Here is a 26,081-nt window from a genome sequence, read left to right as displayed (position 1 = left end):
TGTACATAGAGATACGTGGTTCGAATAGAAGCCTGACTTGAATAGAAGCCTAGCACTGATATCGGCTTCACAGAAATAAGCACAGCTTTTATGCGCGACATTACAGTAGTATTATCAGTGCTTGGTATTACGCTCTGCCATAGGCATTGAACACTGTGACCTGTCATCACGATTCCTTTGGGCACACAAACATAGATTGTCCAGAAAATTCAAGATTTCATCATTCAGGCGTGACCAAAATTTATAATACTAGCGTGGATACAGAGTAAAACTCAAGCATAAGCAAGCATACACGAACGCACACGAGACGCAATCTCCGCCATACACTACGGAGCAAGCGCAAACAACACAGAGCCATCTGACCGGCAGGGCAGGGCAGTACAGGGGAGGGCAGTACTAGTGGTGCAACATGATGGAGCCAGCCACCACGTTGCACTTAGAGAGAAAAATAAAATCCGTGCACTAACAAAAAGAGACGCTACACTAAACAACAAGTCAAAGCCAAGCATAAAATACAACCATCTCAAAACTGTCCAGATCAACAGACAACTTGATGAGTTCAATTACAACCGATCTAAAAAAAAGAAAAAAAGAAAAAAGAGCGTGCTCCCAGCAGGGCTCGAACCTGCGACATTCGCGTTATTAGCACGACGCTCTAACCGACTGAGCTATGGGAGCTCATGCAGACTGTTCATCAATTCGCCACCTACCACCAAGTGGATTGAATCGCTCGAAAGACTCAATGAACTGCAAACAAAAACAGAAAACTCAAGCTGCTGCAGCAAGTCTCACATATCTTCCACAGACCATTGGTATGCCTCCGTTGCCGTTGCTTTCTGCCTAGCCTTCATCTCAAAGCACTTCTTCTCAAAGCCATTGGAGCGATCAACACCATCCCAGCGATGTCCAGGACGTATGTTGTAGCGGTTCGGAGGGAACGGGCCCTGCCACACCGGTCGAACTGCAGGTACACGGAACATCAAGACGAAAAGAGGAAAATAAATATGATCAGTAAACTATAAAATAATACTTGAAATAGGGGTGAAAAGTGTGATCCGGGTACATCCAATTTTGGGGTGCTCGTTACTCCACAATATCGATGGTGACCGACTACTTTGTTGGCTATTTCATCTCTACATGTACATGACACACTGAAGACACTGCATACTTCACATCCCAGACATTTCGGGCCAATTTGAAAATCTGATATAGTTTCCAGCTACCTTAAAGGGTAGCCACTTCACCCCTAAATACAACACTAGCCAAAAGCGACAGTAATGCTCATTGAAAAATTAACCTTTTCAACAGGGCCAGAGATGGTTTGGCCAGTGCAAGCATCAGCTGATGCTGCTCCAGAAGGGGCCAAACGTCCAGTTCTGGTCTCTGCCCCTGAAATATTTCAGCTATCCGAGTTTCAGAGATGAAAAAAACCCAGATGACCAGTACGTGAACTGTACATGCAAAATTTCGATTGGCGCGGAAAACTCAAGCGAAAACACTCCCTTTGCTAAAATATCACCGGCGCTAAAATTAGCCGTTTTGCAGTAAGTGGAGGACTGTTGGCCAAGGTGTTCCCGACTAGGAAGCAGACAAGCCTGCTGCACTGCCTGAGTGGGTAGTGGCAGCGCGCAAGAAGCTGTCAAGCGTTTCGTACATGAATACCCCCCGCTGATCCGTGTCTAATCTGGGACTAAAAATTAAGGTCGATTCACAATACAACTTTCTGCGACGCAACACGCGATTTGCGACAGTTGCGACAAGAAACTGCCTGTCGCGAGCTGTCGCGTGCAGTCGCAAGGCACCTGTCGCGGAAGTTGAAGGAAGTTCAACTTTTGCACGTGCATAGTACTACTAGTGCATAAGGATGTCGCAAACATGAAAACGATTGTGAACCGTGTGTTAACCGATGTCCGAGTGTTATTTTATGCCCTGTAGTAGCTTTCCAGGAAGCTAAAGACCTTGAAAGTTAGAGAACGCATGCCAGGTCTGATCTTTTACATGTGGTGTGTTTTCAGTAAATATACAGTGCTGCCAAACGAGAGAGCTTGGAAGCTCAGGGCCCTACGCTTTGCTTTTTTGCCTTGATGACCTAGACAAAAAAAGCATAGGGATGTTATAAATTCTTATAAGTTTCTATTTTTTGTTTTTAGACATAACCTGGGATTCGAACCCGCACTATCGCCCTGCATGCATCCCCCGATACACTTCGCATACATACTAATTCTTCCAAGTTGCTTCACGTTATGGTCTTGTATTTGAATGCCCCATTTGAATATGCATTGTGGCCAGCCATCTTTGAATGTACGGTACGGTACGGGATAGGTACGGGACAGGTACGGGACAGGTGCGGTCGAGGGTAATACGACACCGTCTACTGCCTTGATGACGGCAAAAAAAGAAAAGGGATGTTATAAAATTTTCAATTCTCCTATTTTTTTAGGCATTACCTGGGATTCGAACCCGTACTATCGCCCCACATGCATTCCCCCATACACTTCGCATTCATACTCATTCTTCCCAGTTGCTTCACGTTATGATTTAGCGTTTGAAAGCCCTATTTGAATATTGCGGCCAGCTGTATGTGGCCAGCTGTGTTTGATGGTACGGTACGGGACAGATAAGGGATAGCGCCAGGCGTGACACAAACACACAAACACACAAACAAACACCAAATTAAAGCTGTGTGGACCCTGGCTAGCGCCAGACGTTACTGAAGTAACGTCTTCTGCATAGCTACGGGAATAATTAAATTTTATTTTCGCCCCAAATCGGACACCCTTCACCACCACGTACGAATTATTTTCCTCGGCAATTTTTTTACAGAGAATTCAAAATATCGCCTAAAACACCATGAAAATTCGCTTCGTTGCCATGGTAACCCCAGAGTTGTCATGAATTTTGTAATGATGAGTGTGGTCGCACACTGACTCTGTAGACTGTAGCTGTACAGACTTTCAGTGTATATGCCATCCAGCCTGATCCAGGCATGTTACTTTGCACTTCCACAGCCAAGCGCTAGCCTTTTTAGAAGCAAATGTACAGTGATTTGTGCCTTCAGTTTTATTATTTATTATTTATTCTTCTTTTACTAGGGAATTCCCAACAGGCGTCAGCGCCTTTTTTCAGGGAACCCTAGGTATAATTTGATGGATGAGCAAAATTCAGCTGGTGAACTAGACATGCGGCAAGCCGGTGGAAGTGTATTCCACCTGGCAGCGCCCAAAAAAGAAATTGCACTGAAGCCATACCGGGTGTTAGCGGGGGGGGGGGGGGGGGGGGGGGCAGAACAAGAGCAGCAGAGACTTGGCCACGGGTGAGCTGAAAAGTGAAAGTACAGGACTTCTGCATAGGAAAGTAATGATCTCCGACATTTTGGCTGCTTTTCGGACCCCTCCCTTTTCGGACCGGTTTTCGGAAGAGCCTTCAAAAATCGGACGGTTTGGCAGCACTGAATATACGACCCGCTTTGCTGGTCCTTAGGGCCCTGGTGCACCTCCCAGCAGCAGTCAAAGGGTTAATTAAGGAGCCCGGAATAATTACGTGTACAGTGTCTGCTCTAGGATTGTAGGACAGCCGGGTACACGTGTACCTGGCGCTGTCTCACCAGCCGAGTCACATACCTTAACTGGTTGGCTGGTTTATTTTAATTCAGACAACGAGAGAGCTTGGAAGCTCAGGGCCCTACGCTATGCTTTTTTTTGCCTTGATGACTTAGACAAAAAAAGCATAGGGATGTTATAAATAATGCAATGAATATAACTAAATGCGCATTCATATCACAACCATGGGGACGAATAATGTATTCCAGAACGTTTTCTTGTCACAATTATCAATGAGTGCGCATTTAGTTATATTCATTGCATTATTAAGATTATTGTCTCCACGTCGCCTTTTTGATGTTATAAATTCTTATAAATTTCTACTTTTTGTTTTTAGACATAACCTGGGATTCGAACCCGCACTATCACCCTGCATGCATCCCCCGATACACTTCGCAAACATACTAATTCTTCCAAGTTGCTTCACGTTATGATCTTGTATTTGAAAGCCCGATTTGAATATGCATTGTGGCCAGCCGTCTTTGATTGTACGGTATGGTACGGGACAGTTACGGGACAGGTACGCGACAGGTACGGTAGAGGGTAGTACGACACCATCTACCGCCTTGATGACGGCAAAAAAAGAATAGGGATGTTATAAATTTTTCAATTCTCCTATTTTTCAGGCACTACCTGGGATTCGAACCCGCACTATCGCCCTACATGCATTCCCCAATACACTTCGCATTCATACTCATTCTTCCAAGTTGCTTCACGTTATTATCTTGCGTTTGAAAGCCCTATTTGAATAGTGCGGCCAGCTGTATGTGGCAAGCTGTGTTTGATGGTACGGTACGGTACGGGACAGATACGGGAAAGCGCCAGGCGTGACACAAACACACAAACACCAAATTAAAGCTGTGTGGACCCTGGCTAGCGCCAGACGTTACTAAAGTAACGTCTTCTGCATAGCTACGGGAATAAACGGGAACTAGGCCCAATGATATAAAGGCGAATGGATAAGCCGCATTTAGAAAAGAGAGGACAGGAATTAGAAAATTACGAAAGAAGAAGAAGTATCTGAGTCCTAGGGGTGAAACAATTAAACCGAATATTCGAATACTCGTGTTGCAAACCACCAGTTCTCAATTGGGAAAGGCCTTCGCGCTTATGGCGTTGTATTCGTCGCAATGTTGTCTTTCGACTCCGCCGTACCGCTGATGTTGCTGCATGGCATACGCTATATGCGCTGTGTGTGTTTTTTTGCTGTATACGCTGTTATGTCCAGTTTTATATGCTTATGTTTTGCATGTACGCTGTTTTGCATGCTATAAATAGTTGTCCTCGTGCCGTGTGGGGTCGTTCGTTCCTGATACTTTAGAGAACCAGAGGGTTCACAACATTTGGCGACCACGCCAGGATACGAAGCGAGCATGGCACAGGAACTATGGATCATTGAAGCCAGCTTTATCGCCAACGGAATTCGGTATGGATTTGAAGGCGATAGGTTGAGAGAATACGTGGAGAAGAGGCTCCGACAGAGCGAGGAGTTTGAAGAGCGCAGTGCTAGACGGCAAGAGTGTGCGCTCCGCGCAGAGTTTAACGAAAAGCTCAAGAAGATGGCTGAGCGCATCGCCGTCAGTACATATTATGAGGAAGCAAAGCGAGATTTGCTTGCCTCGCCCGGAAGGACGCCGGACAAGGCGTGTAAGACTTTGCTTACAGACAAGCAGCGGTCAGAAGAGTGCTTGAAGCCAGTGGGAGGATCAGATCCAAGGCCCACTGCGTCGGTACAGAGCGTGGCAACATCGGTCGGAGACGCTCAGAAGCAGCTGGAGTCTCGGCCGAACGACGTAGAAGCGCAAGACGTAGAAGCGCAAGACGTAGAAGCGCAAGACGTAGAGGCGCAAGACGTAGAGGCGCAAGACGTAGAGGCGCAAGACGTAGAGGCGCAAGACGTAGAGGCGCAAGACGTAGAGGCGCAAGACGTAGAGGCGCAAGACGTAGAGGCGCAAGACGTAGAGGCGCAAGACGTAGAGGCGCAAGACGTAGAGGCGCAAGAGTTAGAGGCGCGAGACTTAGAAGCCCAAGGCGTAGAAGCCGAGAAAATGAGAAGGGCGATACTGGTTAGCACGGAAGAAGTAAGCGGCGAGACTGTGTGGAACACGGAGATCGAATGTAGGTTATCTGGTCCAGCGTCCGCCCCACGAGGCAGTGGCCCAGTGACTGTATTGTGTGTGACAGCCCAGAAAGCCACACGTTGGGGTTGAAAATGTAGAGGTGAAGCCGTTCGGCGCGGAACCAACCCAACAGCGCATGGATAAGTACGCCATCACGATCCAGGGTAGCTCCGCTAGCATTCGGGTACGCGCGTTCGTGAAACCAACGCTTGAGCTGGACCTGAAGTGCGCAAGTCCGCAGACCATTGCGCAGTGGCACAGTTGGGGAGTAGAGCTGAGTGACAAGCCTCAACAAGGGACATCAGACGAAATACATATGCTGATTGGTGCAGACTATATCAACGCGGTCACAGCAAGAAGGAAGTTAATGGTGAGACGGTGTGGAACACAGAGATAGGTAATGTATTATCTGGTCCAGCGTCTGCACCAAGTCGAAACAGTCAGCCGGTGACCGTGTCATGTGTCACAGCCCACATTGAACAACTATGGCAGTTGGATGAACCTCCAGAACAACATCAGCACCTGCCATCGTTCCCGCTATGTCGCCAGGGCAGCGGGTACCAAGTGGGTCTCTTGTGGCGAAATGAGCGTCGCCCAACGGATAACTTTACTCAAGCTAGAGTCATCGCAACGCGGCTTCTTGAAAAGCTGAAGAGGAATGGAAAGCGTGCGCTCTATGATGATGTGCTGATCAGGGAGTACCGTGAGCTTGGAGCAATTGAGCTGGAGCCATGTGAGAGCGATGCCGGGTGCTATGTACCGCATCATGGTGTATTCCGCGAGCACGCTGCAACCACGAAGTTAAGAGTGGTGTTCAATGCCTCGGCGACGGCTCCAGATGGCAAGTCGTTGAACGACATGGTTGACCCTGGACCGTCGCTATTGCCGAGTCTCGCAGGTATGCTATTACGGTTCCGTGAATATAAGAGCGCGCTGCAAGCGGACATCCGCAAGGCTTTCTTCATGGTCGCGGTTAATCCCGAAGACCGTCCGTACCTGCGTTTCTTGTGGCCCGGTCGAAGCGACAGCGATGAACTGTTAACCTGGAGGCTAACGAAACTGCCATTTGGCGTAAACTGCTCGCCGTACATGCTTACTGCGGTGATTCAGCATCACTTGAAGGAGCTACGGGCGTTGTCTGCACCCAAAGAGCGAGATCGTATTGATCTCTTGCTCACGAGTTTCTACGTTGACGATTTGGTCTCTAGTGTCTCAAATGCCTCGGAAGCCAAGGAGATGCAAGAGTTCAGCGTGCGTGTGCTTACGGATGCTGGCATGGAGTTACGCAAGTGGCGAGGCAACGAAATCCCGTGCGATCCAGAGGCCGGAGATAAAGTCCTCGGTCTGAAATGGAAAACCAGTGATGACTTGCTCAGCATAGCAGCGCTAGGCGAGTCCGATAGGCCGTCTGTTTGGACCCGGCGATCCCTCCTCAAGTGTGTTGCATCAGTGTTTGATCCGCTAGGTCTAGCAGCACCGGCAGTTGTGCCGGGAAAGATACTGCTACAGCAAGCCTGGAAAGTCGGAGGCGACTGGGATGATATGTTGCCTGATGGCATCGCAGCCGCATGTGCGCAATGGTGGGGAGAGTTGGCCGAAGTGGTGAGCATTGACATACCACGTTGGATTTGCTGCAATCTTGACACGCCGATTGCGCTTCATGCCTTCGCCGATGCCAGTGAGAAAGCGTTTGGATGTTGTTTGTATGCCGTCGTCAATGGACAGTCGCACTTGGTATTTGCCAAGGCCAAAGTGGCACCTGTGTCTCCGCCCACGTTAGCCCGCCTTGAGTTACAAGCAGTATGTCTAGCGGCTCGCTACGCTGAGTTTGTGGTGAAGGAGCTGCGTGTGACCGTCACGCAAGTCTATGGCTGGACTGACAGTCTCACTACCGTTCATTGGATCAGTAATCCATCGTACAAATGGAAAACATTTGTGGCTAACCGCGTCAGTCAAGTCCAAGAGATATCGAAGAAGGTCGGCATTGTGTGGAACCATTGCCCGGGCCTTCACAACCCAGCAGATTTACCGTCGCGTGGGAGTAGTGCACAGCAGATCCGTAGTCCGTTCTGGAGGGGCGGACCAACCTGGATCACGGAGCCCAATGACTGGCCCACCGCATCCTCAACCGCAGCTACAGATGAGTCCAGTGTAGAGGTACGAGTGTCAGCCACCACCTGTAGTCGAGAATCTGATAAGGAATGGTGGCTCCGATTCAGTAAATGGTCGAGGGCACAGGGCATGGTGACTCGGATGTTGCAGTGGAAGCACACTGAGCCTCGTGCTGAACTCTATTTTGCAGCAGACAACGTATTGTACCGCATCGTTCAAGCCGCATGTTTCGCTGAGGATCTTGAGCTGATCAAGCAAGGTCAACCAGTGAAGCCTGGGTCGAAGGTGTATCAGCTTGCACCGTTTCTGGATGAGCATGGAGTGCTCAGAGCCGGGGGACGACTTCAGCACAGCGAGTTGGCGTATGGAGCCAAGCACCCAGTCCTGTTAGGCAAACATCATCTGACCGAGTTGCTGTTGGAGAAAATGCATGTTGAAAGGATGCACCAAGGTGTAGAAGGAGTCTTGTCGTTCATCCGTCAGAAATTTTGGATCATCGGTGGTCGACGGGCGCTACGCAACATTACTCAGCGATGTGTTACATGCCGCCGCTACAAGGCTAAGGCTGCCTCAGAAGTCTGCCCGCCGCTGCCGGAAGACCGAGTTGTTCACGAGAGGCCGTTCGCAACTACCGGCATCGACTATGCTGGTCCGTTGTACGTGCGCCGTGGTGAGTCATCTCCGAAGGTATGGATAGCATTGTTTGTGTGTGCCACCACCAGAGCAGTTCACTTGGAGGTGGTCGATAGTTTAAGTACTGAGTCATTCTTGATAGCATTTCGGAAGTTTGTCGCGAGACGTAGTTTGCCGTCTCGGATCAGGTCTGACAACGCTACAACGTTCAAGGCGGCATCTGACAAACTGAGTGTGCCATGGATGTTCAATCCTCCAGCTGCACCATGGCATGGAGGCTTCTATGAGAGAATGGTTGGTACAGTGAAGAGTGCCTTGAAAAAGGTAATGGGAACAGCGTTTCTGAAGGTCCAGGAGCTTGAGACCCTCTTGTATGAGGTTGAAGCAGTGGTGAATAGTCGTCCGCTAACTTATGTGTCTGATAGCCTGGATGAGCCACCAGTAACCCCTGCAATGATGATGGGTGACATCTGGATGTCGTCAGAGAAGCCAGCAGGTACCCTGGACGCTGCGCAGATGTCATCGAGATTGCGTTACCTAAGTCGGACACTGGAGCATGTCAAGAATCGTTGGGAGGTGGAGTACCTAAGTCAGCTGAACAAACACCAACAGACCATGTCCCGCCCTTTAGCTGTGGGTGATGTTGTCTTTGTTCTCGATGATACCAAGCGCAAACAGTTCTGGCGTTTGGGACGGATCATCGAGTTATTCCCTGGTCGAGATGGTAAGCGTCGTGTTGCCAAGGTTAAGTTGAGTACCAGTACCCTGTTGAGGCCGATTCAAAGGTTAGTGCCGTTAGAAGTATCGTCACAGGACGTGGCTCCTGGGCTTGCAGATACCGCTCAACCTGCTATCGTCGCTCAGCAGCCAGCGTATGAACCGTCAGCACCGTTACCACCACCGCGGCAGCAGGAGATGACGCGTTCTGGGCGCATAGTCAGATCCCCGGATCGTTTTTGACTTGTGTGCATTGTTGTACGGCGGTGAGAAGCCCTTTGGTGGGGAGAATGTTGCAAACCACCAGTTCTCAATTGGGAAAGGCCTTCGCGCTTATGGCGTTGTATTCGTCGCAATGTTGTCTTTCGACTCCGCCGTACCGCTGATGTTGCTGCATGGCATACGCTATATGCGCTGTGTGTGTTTTTTTGCTGTATACGCTGTTATGTCCAGTTTTATATGCTTATGTTTTGCATGTACGCTGTTTTGCATGCTATAAATAGTTGTCCTCGTGCCGTGTGGGGTCGTTCGTTCCTGATACTTTAGAGAACCAGAGGGTTCACAACAACTCGTTTGGATTTTTCAAAATTAATATAATCGTACTCGGAATAAATCAGAGTACTCGCTCATACATGGTACATGCATTTACCACAGAAATCTGCAGTTTCAGAGCAGCAGTGGGCAGATATTGATGTGCAGAGGTGTGGTTAACATTTGTTCACCAGTAGAGAGAGCCCAAATGACCCACCAACCAATACACTCGAGAAAAGGACTGCCGATTGGTTCAATCAGGGTTGTATCACATGATTTTTAACAAAATTTAAAGGCCTTTAGTGTGCGAATTCTTAGGACATCAAGAATACTCGAATACTCGAATATTCGATCGGAGAAAATCAGAGTACTCGAACTCGGGATCTCAGTGCCAACTTTCACCCCTATTAATCTGACACATACAAGCCATGTAGTCAGTCCTTTCAAAGTTCCGGAAAGTGTAAAGACGTACCAACAGGGTCACAGGTGACCCTGTACTATATTTTCAACCGGGTCCAAGCGCCGCCCAACCGGGTGGATTACCCGGCTCACCCGGCGCTGGAGCAGACACTGGTGTATACAAATAATTTCGTATCTCAACTTGTACACACAGGAGAGTTAAGCCTAGTTCACATTCGACGCAACGCCGACGGTACGGGACGTAAGGGCTTGTCGGGAGGGCTGGGGTGAGCTGTAAAATCCTGTACGATTCGTACGACACGACATGCAGCAGTCGTTGCGACGTTCAACGTCGAACGGCGCGAGTCATAAGGCACGGTCCGTGACGGGGTAACTTTCGGACCTAATTTCTCGTTTTCGGGACTTCTTTTCAATTATTTCTCCTTGAAAGAAGCGGAATCAAGTTAACAATACCAGTTTTTCATGAAGAACAAAAAATTAGCCCTGAAAGTTGTGGCATTCAAATAATAGCCCCAGGAAATGATAGAATAGTTCGTCTGTCACGCTTCTGAACTATCCCTAAATAAAATAAGTGACATGAGATCTTATGTTGCTAAAATTCAACTCAAGTCGTGCTAGCCATTGTGTGAGTTATCATGGGAAGCGCAGTGTTCGAAATGCTAAAAATATCTAAGTACGAATCGGGAGTAGTCGGCGCACGACGCCGTCTTCTGTTCACATTCGAATTGCAACCGTTTTGTACGCTTGCGTCCCCGTCTACGGTGTGAAAAGTTGGATCGATCCAACTCTTCCCGTCGCTTCCCGATCTGTACGGTAGTACGGTTGCGTTCCCGTTCCTGGTGTTCACATTGGACGCCGTCAGACCGTCCCGTCGATCCTTACGTCGCGTCCCGTCGAATGTGAACTAGGCTTAACAAACGACCACTCTACGCTTAATCAACAATACTGTACTTTTGGCTGGAACCTGTAAATTAACGGAAAAGGGCACCTCGCAGACACACCTAGCACAGCACCAACACTATACCTGGCTTGGTCGGGTCGACTTTCGTCTTTTTCTTCTTCATGAATGCCAGCATGGGGTCTCCCTCTCTGTCTTCGTCACGCAGCATCCGATCAAGGTCAGTGTCATCTCGATACCGTGCCAGAGGCTTGCTCATCTCGTGTAGCATGTCATCGACCTTGTCCGCCATCTGCTGCTTCTGAACGAGTCTGGACCAGAGAGTGAGGAATAGGACACAGTAAGACACAGGCTAAATACAACATCAACAATGAACTGACCAAATACAGTGTCTGGAGCAGTGAACAGCGAGTCTACATGTACATTCACAAACAAAGTTTAAAGAGGACAAGTCAAATTGACATGTGGCTACTATATTCAATGTGTCTTCAGAGAGTGATTCAGAAACTCTATCTGCAGCTGTGTGTATCTCGACTTGCCAGGCATCAGACGGCAGCAATGCAACACCACCAAGAAAGCGGCAGCAACAAAGGCATGCCACTGATCGTAATCTTTCGGATAGCAGAGACACGTCACTACCACGAACACGGCGGCAGCAGAGGCACAATCGCCATAGTTGGGACAGAGACGCGTCACCAGGGTGAGTAAGGCGACAGTAGAATACTGCTGGTCGTCATAGTTTGGTAATCAGAGGCACATGGCCACCAGGAGTACGGTGATAGCAAAGTGCAGTTTATTATGATTATGATTATTTCTTATTTTGGTAGGGATTTCCTAACAGGCAATGTTGCCTTTTTACTGGGAACCCTAAATGTGACTTTGCGAGAGCGCGGAACAAAGCAGGCGAAAGCAGGCGAAAGCAGTTTGAAGACAATGCTGGTCAGACGGCTGCAGTGGCTGGTGCACTGCAAGGTAGTTTGACCCTGTTTCACCACCTGGCATCAGCACCATTATCACAGTTCTTCACCGATCAGTATCATGATGGCATAGCTGACTGTACACTGGGTACGTATCGGCCTTGGCGGCCATTCACACTTCTACTTTCAAGGGCCATTCTACACGTGATGCATGTGCTTTGCAGGCCGCCGCGGCCTCTATATCTGCGGATGATACTATCAAGGTAGTAGGGTGGAAGAGTGTGAACAACTTCCAGAAATTCAGAAATTCTACTGTCGGCGACCTATCAGAGACACCCAGAGTCGGGCCCGTCATCAGTTTGCAGAGTCCGTTCTTAGTTCCTCTTCTGCCGTTGAGAATGCCTGACCTGCACATGATGGCATGTGCATCCTGCTCTGCTTATCAGTGGCTAGGGTGTGTGCCAGTACTAGCAGACTCTACGTAAGACCCTCTGTGCTACAATTAGACAACAGTAGTGCCCATGGGCTATTCTCTGCTAGTTTTACCACCTACTTATACGTCTCTAGCATTATGCTGGATACGCCAGTGTAACCAGGGAGTTCTATAGACCCGGTAGAGGACACGGCGCAGATGCCCGTGGACTGTGTGTGACTCACCTTATGTTCAAGCCTACACAGGGTATCATAATTCACGATTCGACACACCACAAGAAAACCCATCTGGGAGTGGGCTGTCCATGAGTATTTCTTTGAGAACTTTTGGATAGTGATAGCAGGAAATCATCCTATGGGGCGTGCTGACCACTTGAACCGAGCAAAATAGAAAACTATGAGATTGTGGGTGCGATTGAAAATTGATACTTGCTGATTTTTTCAAGAGTTTTTACCAACGACGAGTGGTGACGTGCTGTGTTCCTTTGGCCCAAACTCGCTCACCCGTTTCTCTCCAGAAAACTGATCCAGGGATATATTAGGGCACAATAGGACTGAGCCCTTTTTGAAATTTCCGTTTCTTTTTGTTGCTTCTCTGTCACTGGAGGCTTCTTTCTTTATCGATTTTCGGGTATTCCTCGCTGTATATCCACGTTGGAGAAGAGTCAAATCTTTGGTACTTTTGTTCAATTTTTGATGAAAGTAAAAAAATTGGAAAGTTGTTATATATCTGCACATTCCGAGGTTCCGGCGATTTCTACTCAGGGTCTTTCGAGCTTATGTGTGCCATGTTTTCTCCCGTGTCTATCAAATCCCTGAAACAAACCTGTCCTTACCCTCTCCCCCACTGCATCTGCTTCTCCAGCTCTGCTGCCTTGACATCCTCCTCCTCGCGTTTCTTCTTCTTTTCCAAGGCAATATCCATCTTCTTGCCAGTCTTCTTATCACGGAATACTGTAGCCGTCCGAGTGTCCTGCGTCTGCTGTCGCCGCTTTCGTGGTGGAGATGCATCTCCACCGTCTCCACTGTCCGAACTACGGCCCTGCTTTTTATGCTGCCTTCTTCGGGGTGGTGATGCATCTTGGGTTTCCATCTGCTGTCGCCGCTTTCGCGGTGGAGATGCATCTCCACTGTCCGAACTAAGGCCCTGCTTTTTATGCTGCCTTCTTCGGGGTGGTGATGTATCTTGGGTTTCCATCTGCTGTCGCCGCTTTCGCGGTGGAGATGCATCTCCACCGTCTCCACTGTCCGAACTACGGCCCTGCTTTTTATGCTGCCTTCTTCGGGGTGGTGATGTATCTTGGGTTTCCACGACTACAATTGGCTGGTCACCGTCAGAGTCGCCTCCAAAAGCAGCTGATCTGGCAGTGAGATCTTCGTCTACTATAACCATTCCTTTCACTTTTTTCCGACGGACTTTCTTTTTTGCTTTGCCTCCACCCTCACAATCTTCCGTCGACATGTAGCGTTTCAAATAATCCAATTTGCTTGCCATTTTCGATATCAAATCTCATTTACTCTCAAGGTACCAAGTTGATATGGTACGTGGCTCATTTACAATTGAGGGGGGATACTAAAAAGAGCCAGTATAGCTAAGAACACTTCAGTCTTCACCGAACTTTCACCTCGACTTTTCTCCATTCATTCAACAGCTGATCTGACATGAAAATCAAATCATGAAGGGATATTTTTTAGAAAACAGGGATCACGATAATTATCGATCGACGTGCGTTTTCTGGCGACACAACGCGTTGCTACGGTGATGACATCACGTGGATCGATGCACAAAAACCGGAAATCAAAGAAAGTCAGAAAATAATTCAAACAGCTGAACAGAGCTAGACTACAACTTAGTAGTACAAGAGACGTCCAAATGCCAAAGGAAGTAAGAACTGAGAAACGACAGCTATAAACACAAGGAAAACGAAGATCTGTGCTGAAGCCTGAAAGGATTTGAAAACAATTTCAACCCTATCCTGTCAGAGAATGTTAGCACCCACAGGGTGAAGGCAAGCCTTGTCAGAGCAGAACCTACACTAGGACGGACTAGAGCTGCAGAAGGGGCTTTCTGAAGGTATGCAAAGGTAAGTACAATTCGAATTCGAGATACACAGTAATCAACTTAGAAACAGCACCAGCTGTATTATAACCTGTGAACTGCTTGTAACAATCAGTGATGTACTTGTGACTAACTCCTGGTCAGCGCTTTGACTGTGCTCTGTGACGAACTAATGATTCAATAATTCCAACAAAATAGAACGTTTTCGTTCCCTTATCAGAATACTGCAGGGAATGATAAAATTACTCAGGAGACCATAGCAACGAGAGAGCTTGGAAGCTCAGGGCCCTACGCTATGCTTTTTTGCCTTGATGACCTAGACAAAAAAAGCATAGGGATGTTATAAAATTCTTTAAAAAATTCCTTTTTTTTTAAGACATAACCTGGGATTCGAACCCGCACTATCGCGCCCTGCATGCATCCCCCGATACACTTCGCATACATACTAATTCTTCCAAGTTGCTTCACATTATGATCTTGCATTTGAAAGCCCTATTTGAATATGCATTGTGGCCAGCCGTCTTTGATGGTACGGTACGGTAGAGTTAGGTACGGGACAGGTACGATCGAGGGTAATACGACACCGTCTCCCGTACCGTACCATCAAACACAGCTGGCCACATACAGCTGGCCGCAATATTCAAATAGGGCTTTCAAACGCAAGATCATAACGTGAAGCAACTTGGAAGAATGGGTATGAATGCGAAGTGTATGGGGGAATGCATGTAGGGCGATAGTGCGGGTTCGAATCCCAGGATATGCCTGGAAAAAATAGGAGAATTGAAAAATGTATAACATCCCTATGATTTTTGCCGTCAGATACGGGATAGCGCCAGGCGTGACACAAACAAACAAACAAACACACAAATACCAAATTAAAGCTGTGTGGACCCTGGCTAGCGCCAGACGTTACTGAAGTAACGTCTTCTGCATAGCTACGGGAATAAAGGTAATTAGTTGCTCTCCATCTGAGTCCATTAGTTGCTAAAACTACAACATTTAACCAGGCGTGATATGATATATAGAGAAGACAAATATGCAATGTCAAGGTGAGATAACAGCAGTACTGCCAGTAGCTTTATGCATTGTGCATGTACTTACAGCTACAGAAACAAAAAAAACAAGGGAAACGCAGGAGGACACACCACACGTCAAGAATTCTTCGTGATGCATTCACGGCCGATAGTGCCAAACAACTGCAAAGCCAACACGTTCTCCTTCTGAACGCATTGTTCAGGATTCAACTTTCGAAAGACTTGGGACAACTCTTCTAATACAGCAAGATGCAACTTTGACGTACCACGTGTCAAAACAGAAAAGACAATCAGTGTACCACTCACGACAACTAGCACTAACTCAACTGACAAGTGATGAGCGAAAGCGATAAATACAGATAACTGTGGCTTCTTGGCTGGTTGTGCGAAATAACTTTGGTGCATGCGTATACTACACACTAATCTGGCTCCTTGCACACTCTGAGCAATCTTCACGAGTTACTGATGTGCTGGAAGTGGGGATCCTGAACATGAGTAGGGAAAAAAAGATATTTGGGGAAGCTATCATCTTGTAATGTACGGTGCTTAGCTATCATCTTGTAATGTACGGTGCTTGCCAGTAGTAGACGTGTGAGAAAGCTGATATTTTCCAGTCAGGGCGGACCAGGGTATGGCAGTGCAACAGCGCAAGGCACCCCAGCAGTTAGAGGTGGCGAAGACAGTGGCAGTATCGGCATCTACAGCAGCGGCTGTAGCAGGATCTGATCTGCGAGTGCGTGTCTCCGGGGGAGGGGGCGATCCCTGTAAGCTTTTTCTCGAGTCTGACTTCTTTTGCGATTCAATCCACAAGGTGGTAGGTAAACATGTGAATGGTATACTTGCATGAGCTCCCATAGCTCAGTCGGTTAGAGCGTCGTGCTAATAACGCGAATGTCGCAGGTTCGAGCCCTGCTGGGAGCACGCTCTTTTTTCCTGTTTTGCTGAGATTCGTTGATATTGAGTTTTTTTTAGGTGTCTGTTGATCTGACTGTCTTGAAACAGACTTTAACTTTCACCTGTTCTTCAATGTAACTTCTTTTTAATATTAGTGTATGGACTTGTTAGCTCTCTACACATTTATATTGTTCAGCACAGATACTCTTCAGTCACGACATTCCACTGATGAATGTGACGGGAAGATCGATTTTGGAAAGCTTTCATGACTTTGTTGTAGTGTGGCGATGACAGCAGAATTTGTTCTCTTTATTGCTATTTAAAAATTTATAATACCGGTAATCTTTGTGCAGCGTGGTGGCTAGCTCCATCTTGTTGCACCACTAGTGCCCTGTACTGCCCTGCCCTTGATGGCTGTGTTTTTTTTGTTGGTGCTTTCTCTCTCTCTCTCTCTCTTTTGTCCATGGCTTATGGCAGAAATTGCCTTTCGTGTATGTAGGTATGCTTGTCCGTGCTTGAGTCTTACATTGTACTCTGTTTCGCCGCTACGGTCATGCTTAAATGATGAAATCTTGAATTTCGTTAAAAATAGCTATCTGCAAGATTTGTGTGCATGTGGGGTGGGGGTGGGGGCATGTGGGGTGGGGGTGGGGGCATGAGGTCACTTGCTACTGGTTAGTACAAATTAGAACACTCTCCTCCTGTTCAGAGTTGTTCTCTTCCTGTCGTGTCGACAATGGTCGTCCTTCTTTCTTTCTGTTTCCCAATGTCGCGTCTCTTATTGACTGTGGATATAATAGTACTTACTTGAAGTACCAACATACCATGGCGCAATGTACAGGATTCAAACCTGTGCTTCTCCTGATGCTAGTGATAGCGTTGCCACACGCCGGTAGCCAGCTTGAAATTCTTTTGTAACTTTTGATGTCTGGCTAGGCATAATAGCGGCACTGAGCCAAGTGACGGGGAAAGACTGCCGACGTGCCATAGGCTGAGAGATCGTTGAGTTGCACACTCTTATTTTAGTATATTTTGTATTACATGTTGCTCATCACATCAGACTTCATTGCGATCGGTTCGGCCAGTAACTCCGAGCTCCGCTGACGAGACCTAGGAAGGCCGAAACAGCTAGCTGTGAGGAGATTGAATTGTGTTTTACATATATTTTCCGGAGTATAAGCCACACCCAGAATTTTGGTCTCAAAATTCCGACATGTAACCCTATTTATCACCATTAATTTGACCATCGTAGCCGCACTGACTTTTGTTGTTGTTGTTGTTGTTGTTCACTTGGAGCTTCTTGCTTGTTCCTGTGGGTTTTTTTAGAAGACTTGTTCAGACTTCTCCAGGACCGGCAGAAGTAGTTCTTGACTGGTCCAACCTTGCCATAGTCGTTCATGCCTTACATAATGATATCACAGGTACACATGACCTCCTCAGCAGTAAATACACGTAAGTCGTTGGTGGCCATAGAGTTGGCCCGGTCTTGACCTGACCAACTGGACCTGTTTTCACTGGTAATGCAAATGATCCAGCGTTAGGACACAGCATATAGTCGAGGGTGAAACGCTGAGTAAGTTGTATCTATAATTTCCTCTCTCCCCACTGTGTGTACGTGTAATGACTCGTGTATGCACGTGCTTTGTGGGACTGTGTCAGTTGCAGGACTTTGTGGGGGTTCCATTGCGGTGCCTGGGTATTGTAGGGTCACAGTGTGACTTCCTGGTGGCACTGTCAGGACTGAGGCTGCATGCGGTAGATGGTAGATTTGATTGGCCATTCGGCTAGTTAATCGTGTTTAATTAGGACCTGAGTCGCCATGGTATCACAATTATCATTGTTCTCATGTCGGCACTTGGAGACATGCTTTAAAACACTTGTTGGGGCATGATGGTGATCCTCAGTGAGCGTGAGAACCACATCGTAAAAACCGAATCACTCTTCTTCTAAAAGAATCTTGGAAACGGCACAGCTGCTCAAACAGTGCCGAACACCCAGGGGCAGAGCCGTGTAGTAATGCTTCAACTACATCCTGAACCAGAATGGATGTTCTGCAACACATGGTTCTGACTTCTGGGTGTATTGTTTACATGTAAATAAATAGATTCCCAGACAATAATTATTATTTCTTTGTTGATGATTTTTTTTGTTACGTTGTACTTCAGTACTCCACAGACCGTGACCACGGGGCAATTATTAGCATAGTTTGCTCGGCATCAGTGCGGAGGTTTCGGAGCACCTCGTGGGTCTTCAGCAAGAGGTGTAACGTCGCCTGTTTTCACAAACCAGTCCAGAAGATCCATGAGCATAGTATCACGAACCTGTAGGCAAACAAAGAAATGGAAAAAATTCAAAGAAAAAAGTTTTCAAAAGAACTGATGCATTCACTAACCATACTGATAATAATACTGAAGTAATACCGATACAAAGAGAAGACAACTCGTGCAGGTGTGTTCACTGAAGACATGTGTGCTTTCCACTGCTTGGAGCAGCACATGCATGAGCCCACCAGGGGTCTTAACCCACTCGACTTGATAATGACTGACCTGCTGGGAGATGCGACAGTCAACACCTTAGCACCTCTGGGAAACTCTGACCATCTGGTGTCGGCGTTATGCTCGGCCGCCTGAAATTACGATTTTGAAAACATATCTCCCCTCCTGCTGGAGCAATTTCTCCATGCTACGCTGATAACCACACAAGAGATGAGGTTATACTGCATGAAGATTGATCAACAATATCGTGTTTCCATGCCCATATTAAACCAACACAAGACCACCGGCTAGGGCATAGTACTCACCTCCTGATATTTCACATTGTCATACATATTTGTGAGCTCCCGTGGGTCCTCCTTGAGAGCGTAGAACTCGGACACCCCGTCAGCTCTGAACACCAGCTTATAGTCCATGTTCTTGGCCATCACTGCCCGAGGAACTCCCTCGTTGGCTTCTTCTCCTCTGCGGGGGTAGTACCTGGATTCGAAGTACATTTACATTGTAGCAACACAGGCAGTTGGCGAGGAAGACTGTGAGAACAGAGTAAGCGGTTGAACCATGGCTGAAATGAAAGGTGCAATGTACATGCGCATTGACTACCCAGGGTCTAGGCACTATTCAATTACAATGCACTTGTATGCTAGAGAAGATGACCAAGTATGAGGTAGATTCACTTGCTAAGAATACATATTCAAATTATTGTGCTGTAAGAATCCGCTTCGGGCCTGAGACTGAGAGAGAGAGAGAGAGAGAGAGAGAGAGAGAGAGAGAGAGAGAGAGAGAGAGAGAGAGAGAGAGAGAGAGAGAGAGAGAGAGAGAGAGAGAGAGAGAGAGTCTCCTTCCAAGTATTATGAGAGAGAGAGAGAGAGAGTCTCCTTCCAAGTATTATGAGAGAGAGAGAGAGAGTCTCCTTCCAAGTATTATGAAGCGAAGATGCAGACAGAAGATGCCGGCCGAAGATACAGACAATCCATGCACAGTCAGCCTATGGACATGTTGTTCAGCTTTATACAACTTACAAGTTGTGCGGGTCTTTGGTAGCATCATGTTCTGGGTCGAACGTCTCGATCTCACGATGGTACAGGAATCCCCCTTCGCTGTACACTGTCCTGTTGGAATCTCCCGGTGATCCGTGAAGTTGAGCCAAGAAGCTCTTGGCAAAGCGTATGTGAGACACATTGACGTTGGCCATATCCGCAATGGTCTCCATCATGTCAAAGGAATTGATGGGCTGCTCAATGACCTGGCCGGCCTTGCCTCCAGGAATGCGAACAATCATCGGTACTCTTGTCAGAATGTCGTCCATTGCACCAGGCCACTTCTCCACTAGGTTATAATCTCCAGAGAAGTCCCCGTGATCCGATGACACAAATATCGATGTGCTGTCTGCCAACGGGGATTTGTCTATGCCCTGAACAAGCTGACCCAGAACCCAGTCAACGTAGCTGACTTGACCAAGGTAGATTGCATTGATCTCTTCAAAGAATGTCTGGTTAAAGGATTCCAACTCCCGGTACTTGATAATGCCAGTGTGGTATTTGGGCTTGTTTGGCTGGTTGGGCGGACGCAAAGGAGCCTGGCTGTGAACTTGCTCCGCTGAGTACCTGAAAGACAACATGTTTGATAGAAGAATTACTATGAACACGCAGCTTGCAGGCAAGGGACTGCAGCTTGCAGGCAAGGGACTGCAGCTTTTGGTTCCATACATTGCCCAAAGATGAATTATGTGATTTGCTAGCGTTGTGTTCCCGCATGCCTAGCAAGTAGCAATGCCAATGCTAAACTGTGGCAATGTTGCAATGTTTCAGTGCATCATGCATTGCATACACATATCAAACTATACTTACATGTCATGGAAACCTTTCGGCGCACCGTAAGGTGGATGTGATCCAATACCAGGCAGAAAGACGATGAACGGTTCCGGTGGCTTGTTGTTGATGAAATCCAGTGTTTTCACAACAGCATTGTAGTCACCAATGTCCGTGCTGTTGGGTTCCTCAATAGAGCCATTGAACTTGAAGGAGTAGTAGCCAGGTTCTCCAAACTTGAATGCATTCTGGCCAGCCGGTACGCCAATTGTACCATCCCAGTCAGAAACGGATAGGTTGAAAGCAGTCTGCAAGGCCGCAGTACGAACAGAAAACGACAAGAGATGAATTGACTCCATCGGCATCCAGCAGTGAAACCTGACTGAGGTGTCTGCTCGAGAGTGGAACGTATGATATCAAGGTACACTACTGCTGAATCCAGGTACCCTCCAAGACATTGCAAGTGCACGGTGCACAGACACTCTCTAGAAGGGTTACCATGGTGAGGTCACTGTTGTGAAACCACAAGTTCTGGAGAGTGAAAAGCCTTCTCGCTTGTGACATTGTCTTCGTTTCAATGCAGTTGTATCCCGACTCCGCCGTACCGCTGGTGTTTACAACGTAGTATACGCTACATGCGCTATGTGCGGTTTGCTGTGTGCGCTGTAGTTGTATGTTGTATGTGTATGCTTTCTCATATACGCTGTCATTTTCACGCTATAACTACCTGGTGGTTTTAGTGTTAGTTATTCATTCATTGTTCATCATTAGTTAGTCGATCGAAGTCAATATACTGTTGAGAATAAATAGTTGTCCTCGTGCCGTGTGGTCGTTCGTTCCTGACACTTCAGAGAACCAGAGGGTTCACAACAGTCACCATGGTAATGGTGAATGCTCCTGTGCAGTCAATCTAGTAATGCAATACTGTAAAAGCCATATATATAACGAAGTGCTAACGAGGAGAAATCTGTCGTTAAAATAGAAATCGTTATACAGAAATCGATACATATACTGTCCTATTGAGCGTTGAGAATGAGTGCAAATCGTTACCTTTGGTCCACGTAAACTAGTCAATTTTGGGAAATCGTTATATATGCGCCTCGTTAGAATAATGGCTTTTACAGTATTGAATTCACCATACATGTGGTTGCATACCATAGTAGCCAACCCTACCGGAATTTCCGGAAAAATCCAGGAAAACTAGTTCTCGACCGGTGTAGCGGAAAAGTTATAACATCTACTGAATTTTCGAAAAATGTCCGACTGCACCTCTATTTCGAACCTCATCAGTGTCAAGGAAACTGTTTGCCAGGGGTTGGCAAGTATGGCATGCACGGACACACACACACACACACACACACACACACAAACACACAGACACACACACACACACAGAGAAACGCAAACAGACACACGCAACACGTGGCCTTACCTGGGAGAACATGTCATTCTTGCCATGCCACAGCACATGGTAGCCACTGTCCTTTAGTAAGCGGAAATAATTGGGCTCGTAGTCCTGGACAAGGTGGTTCTGGGTGCGATGTCCAAGCACATGCATGTATCTACCCGTGATGATGGCACAGCGACTTGGTGCACACTGGGTGTGTAGGACGTGGGCCTGCTTGAACAGTGTGCCCTGCTGTGCCAGCGAGTCGAGGTTTGGTGTCCGCACGAACGGATGACCGTATGCCCCAATGCTCTCCGCTCGTGTTTCTACAGGTTGCACAGAGATAACACGCAATACACAGGCGTCCAGTGCTTGCAGACTACAACATCTCCGCACAGTTAGTTGTTTCAACTTCAATTGTTAGGTCTTCTCAGCTCAGCTCAGAGTAAGGGTGGCGAATCGATTGCAATGAAGTCCGGCGAACAACAAAGCATCTGTAACCTGGCCCATGGCAACTAAGTCAGAGAGAAGACTACATATTTCAAGTGATTATGGGAATGGCATTGACGTCTAGTAATAATTAATACGAGTGAAACACCTGTGTTTGGATTGGCATTCATTGCGCCAAACTCCTCAAGTAACGTGGCGTGTTCCATTGCGGTTTGCGACAGGAAGTGAGCTTGTACGTTTTATAAATAGATAATGTCCTGAAGGCTCAGTGAAGCTGGTTCGAAGTGTCAACAAATATCGCAGATAGAGGAGTATTACATGTATAGGCAGATCTTTTAAATTGCACCGGTCCATTAACGCAACTCACATCTGTTTCAGTTTGGACGGGACGGTCGAGACCTGTTCCTTTTGCCAACATACCATACTAGCTGACATCATGTGGCATCAGAAAATTATTTTTTCCCACCTTCCTACCGATGTAAATATACAGCCAGTTGTAACATAATATGGGTGCAGCTGACATATTGGCTATCGCACCAATTACTGTAAGACCGGAAATTTCGGTGGGGATTTATTTTCGGTAACTTCGGTACAGGTAATTTTACCTAATATAGAACACGACCTGAAATTCAACCATGCCATGTCACACAGTGTGCAAAATGCACATTTGGATCTGGAAAACTGGCTTAGCTTACCGAAACATTGATTTTGGGAAATACCGAAATTATTACACCACCGAAAATTCCCGGTTTTACAGTATACTGCAAGTTCCTTGAAGGGTGGTGATTAGGCCTTGACAGATTATGCTAATATTTTCGTGAAATTATGCTTTTCGCATTGCTGAAAAAATTGCAGAATTACTCAAGTATGCTATTTTTATGCTAAAAGTTATTATGCCGCATTATGCTCACATATGTGGGACAGTTGCTAATGTATAATGGTTCTGTGCACTAAAAATAACAGGGGATTTTTTTGTAATAGCAAAAGTTCAACGGGGTCAACCTGTCCCTGCGGGAATTTGCGGAAAAAATCCTCGAAAACTTGCGGAAGAAATTGCGGCAGAAAACAACAAAAAATGCGGCGAAAAGTGCGGAACTTGCCAGGAACTCGCGGAATTATTGGCAGAAAATTGCGGATTTGGGCCAAATCACGAAATTTGTTGTATCCTTAGAATCGCTATTTGCGTACTGTGGAAATAACCTACGAGCAGGATCATGGAAAGCACTGTATACTGCGTGAAAAGTGCAGAAAAATGTCAAAAGAAGTGCAGAAAACAACAAAAAACGCGGGAAATCGCGGATTTTTCAGAAAATCGCGGGTTTGGGCCAAAATCGCGAAATTTGTTGCGTCCGTGGAATCGCGATTTCCTGGAGGGACAGGTCAACGCACCGTCCGACATAGCTACGACCGTCACTGATTGTAGTGGACTGGACATGTTATCAAGGGAGTCGTAATTTACCGACTCGTAAACCTACGACTTCCTGATGCATCTACTTGTACTTGAACAACTGTATGGAATTTGATGCGAACAGGCGGATTATTCCAATTTTATGCGATTCGTATGCAATTTGCCTCGAATTATGCGATTATTCGATTTTGGTAGGAATTATGCAAAAATTTATGCTAGCATAATCTGTGGTGTTCGTATGGATGCGGAAAACTCGGCCTCTAGCCGAGTCTGGCGCGAACCATGACATTTGTAACTCAGATCTTTATGGCTTGAGAATGATTTTTGGGCCATTGTTGAACACTTCAACCAATTCTCATCCGATCGCCTTGGAGAATGGAGAGCCTCTGGGGAGGCACTAATATTCGGAGTGTGATTGCTGTAGAATTTTGTTCTGGAAATCACAGTCAGTGGCTGGCATGCTCTCAGGGACGTGATGATAAGTGCCCAGTATAGAAACGCATGTAGTCTAGATGTGAATGTACTACTGTCGTGGACATGGAAATCCAGTCGATTGACCGGGGACAGAGCCCTCAGCGCGTACAGAACGCTGCGTGCAGTGCACATGTTGATCGGATGCGATCAGCGCGCTGCACTCCTGCAGCGCATAAATGCATGTGCGTGCCGCTTATCCACGGCTGCATGGCCAGCGGCCTTGGGCCGCTAGACGTGCGACCAGATTTCCATGTCCACGACAGTACAATGCACAGTGCAGTGTCTTTGTGGACTCGGCTATTCCAGCCAGAAAGGAGCGGATACATGATACCAAGAGTCCATAACGATAACCCAAGGGGTTATCGTTATGGACTCTTGATGATACAGTAGTGTAGTATATCTGTAGTACATGTCAACATGATTGTACTTTTGAAGTACTGTACCAACGCATATGGCCGATTGGTTTGCAGGCCTGCCTGCGAATCATGAGGTCCCGAGTTCGAGACCCGCGCTGGTAGCATGGAGCGTGTAAAGACTTTTTACGTGAGTAAAGACTTTTTATGCGTGGTGAACTGCGCCGACACCCACGGTCAACTGGGTACTCACAGCTCGGAGTGAGGGTAACAAGGATGCAGTTTACAGGGTTATGGGCCGTTACACGCCCGATTGGTTGAGAGACTCACCTACTCTCCCCTGACTCACTTGTGAGGTCTGCATTTGCCACTACAGTCCATTCATAAAAAGATGGGTCCTGGCTCTGGCGAGCTCCCGTATTTGGCGATTTTTCGTGATTTCATCGTACAAAGTGCAGTGATGCGAACTTGAAATTTGAAAAAGGGTCCAAAAAGGGTGCCTGAACTGGGGTTCGAACCGCAGAATGCACTGTTGCAGGCGGGGTCAAACGGCCTGGATTTTGATGGGTTTTCCCAATTCAGTGCTTTTGGGGCAAAACCTGGCCGAAATCCTATTCTTGCTATGGCTTGCTTTTTGGACAAAAAAACTTCAGAAACATAATTGGAAGAGGATTCCATATGGGATTGCAGAAAAAAATTCTAAAAAAACTCAACGTTTGACCCATTTATGGCCAAAAGCTAGAAGTTCATTTTTTTCTGAATGGACTGTAAGGTGTGCAAGGCATAGGCATAGTGGTGGCCTGCGGAAGCGAAGGCTAGTTTGTGTGTTTCTGAACATTCAAGCGATGCCAACGCGAATCCCGCGAATTATTATATTAAGTACTGAAATCCAAATGTAATTGTTCCGATCCGCGCAATCTGAGAATTCACGCAATATCCAGATTGCGCACGCATTCTCAGATTGCGTGGAACATAAACAATGAACACTACAGTCATGTACAATCATGTGCAACTCCATTCAACCAGCTGGCCAGGCCAAAGCCAAGGCAAAGCCAAAGGTGCATTCCTAGATCCGTACCGTCAGGGAAGAATATGACGAAATTTGGACGAGTGTCGCCCGGTGCTCGACCATACCGCCTCTCACTGCCACTCGCTCTGTAGAGCGACCTTGGAGGTGGCGCATGATGTAGTACATGTACTTGCTCCAATGACTCTGCTGAGTGCGGCTGATCTGCGAAAGCTTCCCAACTGGAGAGGAGATTAGTGAGCAGCAACACGGCGAATACATAGGCACTCCCCGCCATTGTAAGCACAGCTGCTTCCTCGCTGAACACAGCTCC

At 47.1% G+C, this 26,081-nt stretch overlaps 2 protein-coding genes and 2 non-coding genes across 4 annotated transcripts; 1 reads left to right on the top strand and 3 right to left on the bottom strand.

Annotated features, from left to right (window-relative positions):
- Positions 1-192: 192 nt before the first annotated feature.
- LOC135810118 (BUD13 homolog) lies at positions 193-14,144 on the bottom strand. Its single transcript, XM_065323581.1, has 3 exons — positions 13,216-14,144; positions 11,157-11,341; positions 193-961 (listed from the first exon to the last, which is right to left on the bottom strand). Exons 1-3 carry the CDS (start codon positions 13,872-13,874, stop codon positions 789-791), a joined length of 1,017 nt encoding a protein of 338 aa, XP_065179653.1. The 5' UTR covers positions 13,875-14,144; the 3' UTR covers positions 193-788.
- Trnai-aau (transfer RNA isoleucine (anticodon AAU)) lies at positions 605-678 on the bottom strand. Its single transcript has one exon. It is a non-coding gene; the product is annotated as a tRNA-Ile (tRNA).
- A 2,175-nt stretch (positions 14,145-16,319) lies between the features above and the next one.
- Trnai-aau (transfer RNA isoleucine (anticodon AAU)) lies at positions 16,320-16,393 on the top strand. The gene has a single exon. It is a non-coding gene; the product is annotated as a tRNA-Ile (tRNA).
- Positions 16,394-17,868: 1,475 nt separating this feature from the next.
- Positions 17,869-26,074, bottom strand: LOC135810117 (uncharacterized sulfatase YidJ-like). Its single transcript, XM_065323580.1, has 6 exons — positions 25,820-26,074; positions 22,102-22,382; positions 20,709-20,977; positions 19,881-20,465; positions 19,167-19,338; positions 17,869-18,687 (listed from the first exon to the last, which is right to left on the bottom strand). Exons 1-6 carry the CDS (start codon positions 26,043-26,045, stop codon positions 18,583-18,585), a joined length of 1,638 nt encoding a protein of 545 aa, XP_065179652.1. The 5' UTR covers positions 26,046-26,074; the 3' UTR covers positions 17,869-18,582.
- Between the last annotated feature and the right edge of the window lie 7 nt (positions 26,075-26,081).

Source organism: Sycon ciliatum, chromosome 2 (genome assembly GCF_964019385.1).
Source record: "Sycon ciliatum chromosome 2, ocSycCili1.1, whole genome shotgun sequence".
In the NCBI taxonomy this organism is placed as follows: Eukaryota; Metazoa; Porifera; class Calcarea; order Leucosolenida; family Sycettidae; genus Sycon; species Sycon ciliatum.
Note: the sequence above shows the minus strand (reverse complement) of the source record. Positions and strands in the feature narration are given on the sequence as shown.